General features: G+C 36.5%; 2 protein-coding genes across 3 annotated transcripts; both read right to left on the bottom strand.

Annotated features, from left to right (window-relative positions):
• Window positions 1-1,132: 1,132 nt before the first annotated feature.
• On the bottom strand, window positions 1,133-6,054 carry LOC138125384 (uncharacterized). 2 transcript variants are annotated; one of them, XR_011157435.1, is made up of 5 exons: window positions 5,905-6,054; window positions 4,484-4,638; window positions 4,168-4,432; window positions 1,481-4,119; window positions 1,133-1,407 (listed from the first exon to the last, which is right to left on the bottom strand). XR_011157435.1 is itself a non-coding variant. In XM_069040655.1 (4 exons), exons 2-4 carry the CDS (start codon window positions 4,635-4,637, stop codon window positions 2,625-2,627), a joined length of 1,914 nt encoding a protein of 637 aa, XP_068896756.1. In that variant the 5' UTR covers window position 4,638; window positions 5,905-6,054; the 3' UTR covers window positions 1,133-2,624. The 2 variants fall into 2 exon arrangements, 1 of the variants encoding a protein (XP_068896756.1); XM_069040655.1 differs by having other exon boundaries at window positions 1,133-4,119.
• Window positions 6,055-6,393: 339 nt separating this feature from the next.
• LOC138125316 (uncharacterized) lies at window positions 6,394-9,214 on the bottom strand. Its single transcript, XM_069040563.1, has 3 exons — window positions 9,064-9,214; window positions 8,751-9,015; window positions 6,394-8,695 (listed from the first exon to the last, which is right to left on the bottom strand). The coding sequence occupies exons 1-3, from the start codon at window positions 9,212-9,214 to the stop codon at window positions 7,201-7,203; spliced, it is 1,911 nt and encodes a 636-aa protein (XP_068896664.1). The 3' UTR covers window positions 6,394-7,200.
• Window positions 9,215-11,356: the final 2,142 nt, after the last annotated feature.

The raw sequence follows: 11,356 nt of genomic DNA on the forward strand, positions 1-11,356 counted from the left end.
TTTTTTGGGGACACTCTGTATAAAGTGACACTTTTCAAAATTAATTGACGTTGGGAAACGTCACACTTTTCGTAACTGGTTACGAAAAGTAAAATCTTTCCTAACTGGTTAGGAAAAATTTATTGTATCATCAATTTGACACTGTCATATTTTTTGTTTTTAAGCAAAATAACCGTGCCTACTTACCTACTTGATATTTTAACACAATAATAATTTATTATTAATGAAATTCATTACTTCGTTTAACGTTTGAAGAAACTTTTTTCTGTCAAAATTAGAAAAAATCTTGTATGTAACACTTTAGGAAATGCAATTTTGTGTAACTCGTGTGATTTTGCGGGATCTCGCTGCGCTCGTCCCGCAAATATTCCACTCGTTACACAAAATAACGCATTTCCTAACTGGTTACATAAATAGCTAATTTGCGTTTTGTATAAGTCTTTGCAGTACTAGTCCGGAAAATTCAATTTTCCTGCGCGTAAATAAGCAGGAAAATGTTGTTTCCAAGACTATTTCCAGAAAAAAGAATTACTCCATTAAAATCCTCGAATGAAAAACAGTAAAAATTGTTAGTATTAGTTCTTTCTTCAAAAAACTGTAAAGTTTTTACCGCACAAAAACATTTTCACTTACTTTTTCGTTTCAATTGATGATTATTATCCCATGAGCGAAGTGTCAAATTAAGGGTTAGAAAAATGTAAAAAAAATATTCGATTAAAAAATAGCTATTTATGTAACCAGTTAGGAAATGCGTTATTTTGTGTAACGAGTGGAATATTTGCGGGACGAGCGCAGCGAGATCCCGCAAAATCACACGAGTTACACAAAATTGCATTTCCTAAAGTGTTACATACAAAATTTTTTCTAATTTTGACAAAAAAAAGTTTCTTCAAACGTTAAACGAAGTAATGAATTTCATTAATAATAAATTATTATTGTGTTAAAATATCAAGTAGGTAAGTAGGCACGGTTATTTTGCTTAAAAACAAAAAATATGACAGTGTCAAATTGATGATACAATAAATTTTTCCTAACCAGTTAGGAAAGATTTTACTTTTCGTAACCAGTTACGAAAAGTGTGACGTTTCCCAACGTCAATTAATTTTGAAAAGTGTCACTTTATATGTCAAAATTAGAAAAATATCAATATGTTTATTTTAAAGAGTTCTATTGGTGATTAAATTTATTACGTGGACTTCCATAACACTGTATAATATCGACATTCAGCTATGTGAGTGTCTTTTTCATCTTGAAACAATTAATTTTTGTGGAAATTCAATGTAAACTTGGAATTTCATTATCCCTTCCCGCTTTTAAAAATTATTATCTTTCGAATCGTAGCGTTGGTCCAAAGGTCATACATACCTACTACACGGAGATAAATAAGAATTTAATAGATCACGGTCACTGTGCGAAAATGAAAAACTGTCGAAAAAATGGAAATTATCTAAAATTTTTCTCTTAAAAAATTTAAATTGACCTGTCCGAGTTGTTTTCGAAAAACTCAACACGGAAGAAAATATTTCCATTATTTCAAACTTTTGAGGCTCACTGTATGGTATTCTTGTTGAAATGAGCCCTGCAAAATTCTTGCCCTACAATTTTTATTATCACTTCTAATTAAAAAATCGTATACCATGATAGCTATTTGTGCAATTAGTTAGGAAATGTAATTTTTTTCCGTATTAGGCATGGGATTTTTGATTGAGGCGATAGCCGAGCCTAAAAAAAATTAATTGACCTCAAATAATAGTTATTTATGTATAAAGGGCAGAATCAGGACATTATGGAACGAGGGAATGTTTAAAGCCCGTGGAACGAGGGTTTTTAAATTCCCGAGGGCCATAATCCACAATTATGCCCGTAGTTGTCGGTGTACACGGCGCTCAATAATGTCAGGGCTTATTTGTTCTATTTCAGCGCGAATTCTCTGTCGTAAATTTTCTAAATTGTTTGGTCTATTAAAGTAAATCTTCTATTTTAACTAAACCCGGACAAAAATATGTTTACATTAAAATTTAAATTAAATTTTTGAAGTAAAATTTGTCATTTTCTCAAAAAAAAATGTCATGTAAGGTACCAATTTTTTTCATTGATTGTTTAGGTAGTAGGAAAGTCTATCCGAAAAAGAACAAAAAAGTGGGGGTTGCCTTTTAAAAAATTGGTAATGACGTCGTTGCGCAAAAACCAATGACGCCATTTAAACAAGTTGCACGTCACGTGATGGCATTTTTCGAAATAAAGTCGACTCGTCCGAGTGATTTTCCTAAAAACATCACATAATGCTATTATGAATTTTGTTCCAAACTTTATCTGTAGATGTAAAAAAAGTGTAGATGTTGCAAGTATGCGATATCAGTAATGTTCATGTAGAGGGAATATAATGTATAGCGAAAAATAGTAAAAGCGACAAGAATAACTCCCACCATCACCATGACGGGGAGCGCGAACTATACTATTTTCCGCCTAACCCTAGTAATGTATTCGAAATACTCTTAATTTTCCGGTGAACTGTATAAAAATTATATGTGCCGCATAACAAACTACAATTACATAGTACCACATCAACAATCACTTCTTTTATATATTATTATGGTGGTACCAGCACTGAACCATTTGGAGCACTACATACAGTAGCAATATTTTTTTAAGAAAGTATCGTCCGTACATTTGCTGTGAGAAGCGTAACTGTCGAGTCTGCTGATGCCTCCTTGAAGCTCGAAACGTGTTTCATTCCCAACGTGTTTGTACAAAAGTGTGGCCTCAAAAACAGCCTTGGGTTCAGTTTCCACCACCAACAAGACGTACGAGTCGTTTTTGTATATTACAGTTTCAGAAGTACTGGATGAGATCACTTTATTTAAAACATATTTGGCACAAATGGACTCCTTCCCTTTGTCACGAATTATTTGGTGTATTTGGTCGACGAGATAAGTCACTGCAGTCGTAGTAGTTTGGCCCCTGACATCGACGGGTTTGTAGCCCAGACAGGTGCACCAGTGTTGCTCAATGGCAGCGTCTGCGCAAGACCTGTCCGGCTCTCCGTTGACGAAGAGAGAAGTGCATTTGGGACAAGCGCTACTAGCTTTCGTCGTATAATTGAAACCCGACAACACCAAGAGGTGTTGGAGGGTCATGTGCAGGTCGTAAGGAGTTGTCAGTTGGTTGCGTTTGTTCTTCAGGTTTTTGTACTCGACGGGATATTGTCTCTTGAACCGATCAGGGACTGAGATGTAGACGAAGGGCAATCGCCCTTCCAACCACCCTACCGAAGTGTAACGAATTTCTCCGAAACGCATCCCATGGTCGCTGAAGAAAATCACAAAAGAATTCTCCAACACTCCACTACTGCTTATCTCCTCTAAAAACCCTCTCACTTTCTTGTCCATTCCGGTGATGGAGTTGAGATCGTTGTGGCTAAACGTGTTCATCCAAAAGAAGGAAAAACTGGGAGAGCTCTTGAAGGTCGCCGCAAAGTCTTTGGCCACGTTCAGGATACGTTCACCGGAGGTTTCTGGTCCTGTACAATAATTCATCCCGTCTTTTCTCACCCTCTTCAGTGTTTCGGCTCCTTGCATGTAGGATCTAAAGTAATAGTCCGTCGGTGGTTGCGTGAAGCCTTTTTTCTTATAGTTAAATGTGTTCATCCAGGTCTCATCTTCCGCGTATGCGGTCACGTAATTCAGTCTTCTGTAGTCATACCACAACATGGGGCAGTCGTCGAGTTTGTTGAGTTTCGTGGGATTGCAGATGGCGTAGGCTGAGCTCTCGTTGAACCCGCTCAGTATGCCCATAATGTTGGGAAAAGTGTTGTCACCGATCTTGTTGTACCCTTCTAGAGGAATCCATTCGTTTTCTTCCAGGAACTGGTACGTTTCAGGCAAACCTCTCAACATATTCAATCGTGAAACGCTGTCAATACCCACCATCAACACACTGAAAGGCTTGATGGTTCTGTTGTTGACCACTTCTAGCTTCTTTTTGACTTCTTCTTTCAACGTTATCGCCACGTGTGTGTTCTCATAAACAGTCTGATTCTTCTCCAGATCGGTACATCTCACAATGACAAAATCCAGGTACATTCTCACACTGTCCGTGAACTCGGTACACATACCTATGCTGAAAAACAATTTTTATTGGGTCTTAATCCAAGTGAATTGTCATTACTCTATCATGTCGTCTGGTCGTTGCTTGTCCTCTCGTCGTGTAATGTTCCCATAACAACACGACATGGTGTTTGTTGTGTAAAGGGGTACCATTGTGGAATTAATATGTAGAGTTGCGATGTTGTTAGTTTTTGTGACGTAAGTCAGCAACTCCTTTTTACGGCAAGGGATGTAATCGTGGGGATGAAAAAATTTGATGATTTCTGAATGGAACGGGTCCACATCCGGGATTTTACATTTGGTACTATTAACGAGATAAAGCGAGACTGAAAAATTTTGGAAAATGTAGCAAAAGTACACCACGTGAATATACTTACAGTTTAGATTAAATTCTTCTTCAATGGTACCTTTAAAAAAAATTACTGGTTGGTCGATGTAGCCGTTTTTTGAAAGTAGGATGGGCATTAAAAGGATTAGTGAAATTCCACACACTATAGCTATCTTAGAAGGTAATACAACAAGAGATTCCATTCTGGAACATAGAATCCGTTCTTAAAAAAATGTTTCTATAATTTTTGTAAAACGAAAGTTTTTTTGATGCACTTTAGGACGTAGAATCAAAAAATGTTTTTCTAATCTGCAGCCAATTGTCCTATTCAGTAACCCAATTACTATCAGTTTAATAGATTTTCACGGAAAAATCGTCCAAACACCGTTCACGTTGTTTTGTCATAATGGCAGGCCATGATTTATTTTTTTAACGTTGGACACACTGTTTGATTTCCGTCACTAAAGTACCTGACATCCGGACCTATTAAAATGAACATAATTATGTTACTGAATTTACCGCGATGTCTGAGTGTTTTTCCATTGCCAACTAGGAAAACTGACAACAATATACTAGACATTGACGCTATTTATAACCTCAAACTTAGAAACACATAACATAATTCAACAGACAGCTTCACTACCAATTAAATGCAAAATTTACAAAACGTTAAAATATAATAAAAACACCAGATTTGGATGTTATGGACAATAATGTAACCATATAAATTTTTTGTGCAAATTCTTTTAGTTTAAAATACCAATAAATTGTTTTATTAATATACAGGGTGTTTTTCAAATGCTAGTACCAAAAAAAACTGGGTCATCTGGAGATTCTAAATGGTTCAGAAAACCATTTTTTTTTTAATCTCAAACGGTTGGAATAAACTAACCCTGTCCATACACATTCTACGCCACAGACACAACGATAGTAAGTTAAACCGTAACAACCCGACAATGCTATGAACAAAACTACGATAAAATTATTGTTGTTGCTTGACAATCCCAATTACGTTTTTAATTACCTTTAATTCAGCAGCGTACTGACAATTTTAACCAAAATTTAATTTATTTATCTTGAAAACGAAGACTTTTACTAGATGATTTTTTTGTTTTTGAGTTCTACTCATCCTCACCTATTACCAGTCTTTTTTGTAAAGTAGAACCAGAAATATAGTGTTTTTATGGACTCCAGTCGATAATTTCTTTTACAATTTTGGGGTCACTTTTATTACCAACTTGAAGAGAGTTATAAATCTTCTATGACAGATGTTTTTGAGCCGTCTGAAAATGGACCATCGGAGACAAAGGTAGGTAGAGCCCAGTCGCGCGACGAGTGCCAGAAGTTTATTGCCCTGCCATAACTGACCCTCTCAACTTAATGTACTCCATCCCTCATAAAAACACTATATTTCTGGTTCCACTTTACCAGCGTTTAAAAAACAACCTGTATTTTAGACCAAAAACTCACCTTTTTGATGAATTATTCACATATTCACTCCTTGTCCAATGTAGTTGACAGGTATCCAGTAAAACTTCACTTGAAAACTATGAACTAATAAGAGATATTTGTCTATTGGGCAATTATTTAATCTTGGTAAAACGAGAACAATTTCGCAAATGTGTCAATGATTCTGATTAAATTGATTGTGTACTTCCTCGTCTTACTGACAATTACGAAAGGTGAAAAACTAATCTGGGTGTTGAAAGTAGATCTGATTGAAAAAAGAAATAAGCTCCTAATCAACATAGTTGCAAAATGTATTGTTTTCACTTTTCACGCACTTTTGCAGGTCCGATTCTGCACATAAGATAAAATACAACGAAATCAATATTTGTTGAAGATAGGTAATTCACGTATATCGACATTTATTACGAGTATACCCATTGATCGGTCGTAACTTTTTTACTGTTGTTTGCAGGAAAGAAGTAAAACAAATTTACCAATTAAAACTCACTATGCAGATACGATGTTTTAATGGAAATGATGTGATAGTATCAGTATCAGTGTAGCGCTAACAGAATGATTCCTTTATGCTATGTCTTATAAAATATATATTAAAATAATTACATCGATCATTAAGATAATTAATGACTAGAAAATACTTATTGTACAAAATGCAATAATATATATCACATAGTATTTTGATTTTTGCAATAACAGTTAAACAAAGGATGGAGAATTGTTTCAAATTATCCCAACTAACATATTTTACAATAAGTTCTATAATCTCATTCCGTTGCCGTAACGCAGGCAGTAGCATCTCTCAATGTCGACCCATCCAATCGAAACAAAACTGGCTGTATCACGTGACCATCTAACGTTTGCGACCATCGACATTTTGCGACTGCGTTGCGCAACAATAGTTTTCTAAAAATAAATTTTAAGGACTTAACTAACATTTCGTGTTTGGCATTTGTGAGATCCGTTGGTATCGTAATCTAAATACTGGGAACGTCATTTTGTTTCGTAAGATCTGAGCATTGTTTTGTAAATATTTCGTAAACTCTGACTGTCTCCAAAACATCCACTGCAATTCACAAAATAGATATGAATGTTCAGTTTTTAGAAAAAAATAATCTTCGGATTAGTACTTATCGGATATGCTTTTGCAAGGGATTAATGAATCGATTAATGGATTGTTTTAGATGCAAGTCAAGAGGATTAAGATTGATATTTCCGTTGATCAACAAAAACTGAAATTCTCCACCGCAACAAAAAGTCTTTCACTAATGTCGTCGAGGCACTTCAACAAAAATGGTATTACTACCGGCAGTAACAGTATTTCTTCAGATAAGCATCCTCCGTACATCGACTGTGAGAACTGTACCTGTCGAGTCTGCTAATCCCGCCTTGAAGCTGAAAACTAGCTTCGTCGTCGTCGTTTTTGTATAAAACCGTGGCTTCGAAAACCGCCTTTGGCTGTGTTTCAATCACCAGTAGAAGGTAGATGTCATCTTTGTAAGTAAAAGTTTCAGAAATACTAGAAGCGATTATGTTGTTTACGTAATATTTGGCACATTTAGAATCACTACGTTTGGCATGAATGATTTCGTGTATTTGGCCGATGACGTAATCTGATGCATCTTTCACAGTGCGGTTGGTTTGGCTGATGGGGGTGTAGCCGGCGCAGGTGCACCAGTGTTGTTCTATGGCGGCGTCTTCGCAGGACCTGTCGATGTCGACGCCGACGAAGAGGGACTTACAGTTGGGACAGGCGTTGGACGGCTTCATTGTATAGTTGAAGCCCGATAACACCAAGATATGTTGCAGGGTCATGTGTAAGTCGTAAGGGTTGGTCAGTTGGTGGCGCTTCTTCTCCAGATTCCTGAACTCGACAGGAAACTGTTTCTTGAACCGTTCGGGCACCCAAATGTAGATGAACGGGAGTCGCTCTTCCAGCCACCCGACTGATGTGTAGCGAATCTCCCCAAACCGCATTCCATGGTCGCTCAAGAACACCACGACAGAGTTGTCCAACACTCCGCTGTTGCTCACGTCTTCCAGAAACCCCCTTATCTTTTTGTCCATCCCAGTGGGAGAATTGACCTCATTGTGACTGAAGGTGTTCATCCAAAAGAACGAAAACGTGGGGTAGTCTTTGAAGGTGATGACGAAATCTTTGGCGATGTTCAGAATTCTTTCTCCGGCAGTCTCGGGGCCTGTGCAATAGTTCATTTCGTCCTTCCGCACCATTTTCAGTCTCTCCGATCCCAGGATGTACGGTCTGAAATAGTAGTCGGTGGGGGGCTCCGTAAACCCCTTTTTCTTGTAGTTGAAAGTGTTGATCCAGGCTTCGTCTTCTGCGTATCCCGTGATGTAATTGAGTCTTCGGTAGTCGAACCAGATCAACGGACAGTGATCCAGTTTGTTGAGTTTCTTGGGATCGCAAATGGCGTAAGCGTAGCTCTCGTTGAACCCAGTCAGAATGGCCATCACGTTGGGAAAGGTGTTGTCGCCGATCTTGTTGTACCCTTCCAAGGCGACCCACTCGTTGTCCACCAAGAACTGACGGGTGTCCGGCAACCCCCGCAGAAAATTCAACCGCGATATGCTGTCGATCCCCACAAACAAGACGCTGAAAGGGTTGATGGTGTTGTTATTGAACTCGTCCATCTTCTTCCTCACTTCTTTCTTCACGGTGATCGCGGCGTGAGTGTTTTCGTAAATTTTCGTCTTCGTTTTCGCATCTTTGCACTTCACTATTACAAAATCTTCGTACATTGTGACGTTATCCTTGAAGTAGACGCATTTTGTTACTCTGAAAAACAGTTTTTAGTAAAAAAAAAGCAACTAAGGTGGGAGTTGTTAGGTACTTGATGCCGTCGTCCGGATTGCTCTTGGTTTCTTGTCTGGTAATGTTGGCATAACAACACGATATGCTGTTTTTCGTGTAGGACGGAACGATTTCTGTATCTATGTGGAGAGTTGCGATATTGTCAATTTTCGTCACATAAGTCAGCAATTCTAGTTTGCTGCAAGGAGTATATTTCTCTGGATGGTAGAATTTTCGGACTTGGGGATCGAGAGGTTCTAAGTCAGGGATCTTGCATTTGGAACTAGCAACCAAGTATTTTGTGTCTGAAAGGATTGAGTGAAAATAATGCCGGTTTTCGAATGTATACGCACTGTTAAAGGACAATTCGTCTTCTTCTTCAGTGGTGAAGAATATCGATCCTTTCTCAGTTAAGCTGCTCTTGTGGAAAAAGAATAAGAAAACTAAAGAAAACCCCCCGATAATTACTATTTTGTACACTGATCCAGGTATGTGATCTATCATTTTATAATATTGTCGTTCGAGTTGTACTCTGAAAATATAATAAACAATATGTTAAATATTGCAACATTTGCATCTACAAATCATGTTGTTCATTCAGTTCATTTTTATTGGAGTTGTAATACAGGGTGTGCCAGAATGAACCAGCATAATTTTAACCACGAGCTACTGGCTTCATGTAGAACTCGGAAAAAATATTTAAAAAATTCTATGTCAAAAAATAAAATGACATTTAATTTTTGAGGTACAATTTTTTTTAATTGCTTTTAGTCTTCTACGTTGTCCCACAACCTCGTAGGTAAAATTTCGGCATATTTTAAAAATTCATCCTGTATATCATATTTTATAAAACGTACACCAATGCGGTTTCCTTGTTTTAAAGCATATTTCCTAGAGGTTACTTCGCATTAGCGTACATTTTATAAAATATGATATAGAGGGGTGTATTTTTAAAATGTGCCGAAATTTTACCTACGAGGTTCTAGGACAACGTAGAAGACTAAAAGCAATTAAAAAAAAAATGTACCTCAAAAATTAAATGTCATTTTATTTTTGGACAGTGAATTTTTTAAATATTTTTTCCGAGTTCTACATGAAGCCAGTAGCTCGTGGTTAAAATTATGCTGGTTCATTTTGGGATATACAGGATATATCGTTTTTAATATCGGTATTTTCCGGTTATCTTCGGAGTGCGGAAAAGCGTTTTTCCCGCACCCCGATATTTTTTACTTTGCAACAGAAACTAGGGCAAATTGCTTTGTGAAGTTAGTATTAAATGACGTAAGACGGACGAAAACGTCAATTCACTTTAAACAAAATGGGCGTTTCGTCACATTTGTAATTGTAACATTAATTGGCATTGGCACAATAAATAAGTAATATCAATTTGACAAAATTATAACAGGAAGAGAAAAAATCATGGACCAAGAATGAACCGACACCACCGATCCTTTACATTTTAATAATCTAGTAATCGACGGGGAAAGTGTTACCAACTCAATAGTAAAAAAGTTACTAATGTTAAATGATTTACTTTTTTTATTTAATTTTTATAGTTATTTAAGATATAAGTGTAAAAAGTAATCCTTTATTGCACGAACGGGTTTAAAATACGACCGAGGTACGAGGGAGTATTTTAAAGGATGTGAATGCAACAAAGGAACTTTTTACACGTATGTCTTACAACATTTTATCTACGATCGTGAGTTCATCGCACCGGTTTCAACATAAATTTCTATAAAATAATTATCATTGATCCAATATTTTATGAATAACCAAAGTCGTTTGATAACCACGTGGTTTAGCAACCGAGTTCTAAACAATGTTTCCAACAAATTGTATTGTTGTATTCTGACATTTCTGTGCCATAAAAGCGTGCACTAAAAGTTTTACGGCACGATTCCGTCAGTTCACTAATAAACTTTGACAACGATTTTTAGTGCCAAACCTTGTGCCTACTTTTTACACGATCGTAGATAAAATATTTTTGAGTTATTCGTTACAAAAAATGTGTACCTAACTTTTTCGGGAAGAAATTTCCCCCCTACGGTCGTGCTGCAAGCAAAGTCCTCACGCGGGAAATTTATCTTCCCGTATATGTTAGGTAATAGTTTTATTAATACAGTGTGGAATAAAATGATTTACCTACATCTAGTTACCTTTGGAATTTTTGCACATGTAAATTTTCCTGTACCGCTGTACTTTTTTTTTCGATGTGCCAAACTATAAGTTCTGTCAATAAATGTCATCAATCGAATTGACAATTGTTACAATTTACTAAATTGAATTTACAAACGTTGGTCGCCACTTTCAAGACTAGCTGTGACTTGCTTTTGTTAGCTCCTTTTTAATCTTTTCAATCTCAACTTTGCATTCATATCATCCCTTCGCAATAAATCACATTTGGAATTTGGATATATATTTTGAGGTTAGGCTTTCTTTTTTTTTGTAGAGCGGCATTTCGTATTTTTACAGGGGTAATGCAAAGGTAAACTAGATGTAAATCATTTTATTCCACACTGTACCTAAATATAAGATAAGATAAGATAAATTTCCTGCGTGAGCACCCCCTATGGTTAAGCTGCATTAGTGCGAACGAAATAATGCTTAAAATGCTGGATTTAAAAATAAAATATTCTTATCCAT

Source organism: Tenebrio molitor, chromosome 3, assembly GCF_963966145.1.
Source record: "Tenebrio molitor chromosome 3, icTenMoli1.1, whole genome shotgun sequence".
Taxonomy (NCBI): Eukaryota; Metazoa; Arthropoda; class Insecta; order Coleoptera; family Tenebrionidae; genus Tenebrio; species Tenebrio molitor.

What these genes read in the sequence shown, in the direction of transcription:
- LOC138125384 (XM_069040655.1), bottom strand. Translation starts at nt 4,637, where the DNA reads ATGGAATCTCTTGTTGTATTACCTTCTAAGATAGCTATAGTGTGTGGA. An exon ending in AGAAGAATTTAATCTAAACT is followed by an intron (nt 4,433 to 4,483) that starts GTAAGTATATTC and finishes AAAATTTTTCAG; the next exon opens with TCTCGCTTTATCTCGTTAAT. An exon ending in CGACCAGACGACATGATAGA is followed by an intron (nt 4,120 to 4,167) that starts GTAATGACAATT and finishes ATTGTTTTTCAG; the next exon opens with CATAGGTATGTGTACCGAGT.
- LOC138125316 (XM_069040563.1), bottom strand. Translation starts at nt 9,214, where the DNA reads ATGATAGATCACATACCTGGATCAGTGTACAAAATAGTAATTATCGGG. An exon ending in AGACGAATTGTCCTTTAACA is followed by an intron (nt 9,016 to 9,063) that starts GTGCGTATACAT and finishes CAATCCTTTCAG; the next exon opens with ACACAAAATACTTGGTTGCT. An exon ending in AATCCGGACGACGGCATCAA is followed by an intron (nt 8,696 to 8,750) that starts GTACCTAACAAC and finishes ACTGTTTTTCAG; the next exon opens with AGTAACAAAATGCGTCTACT.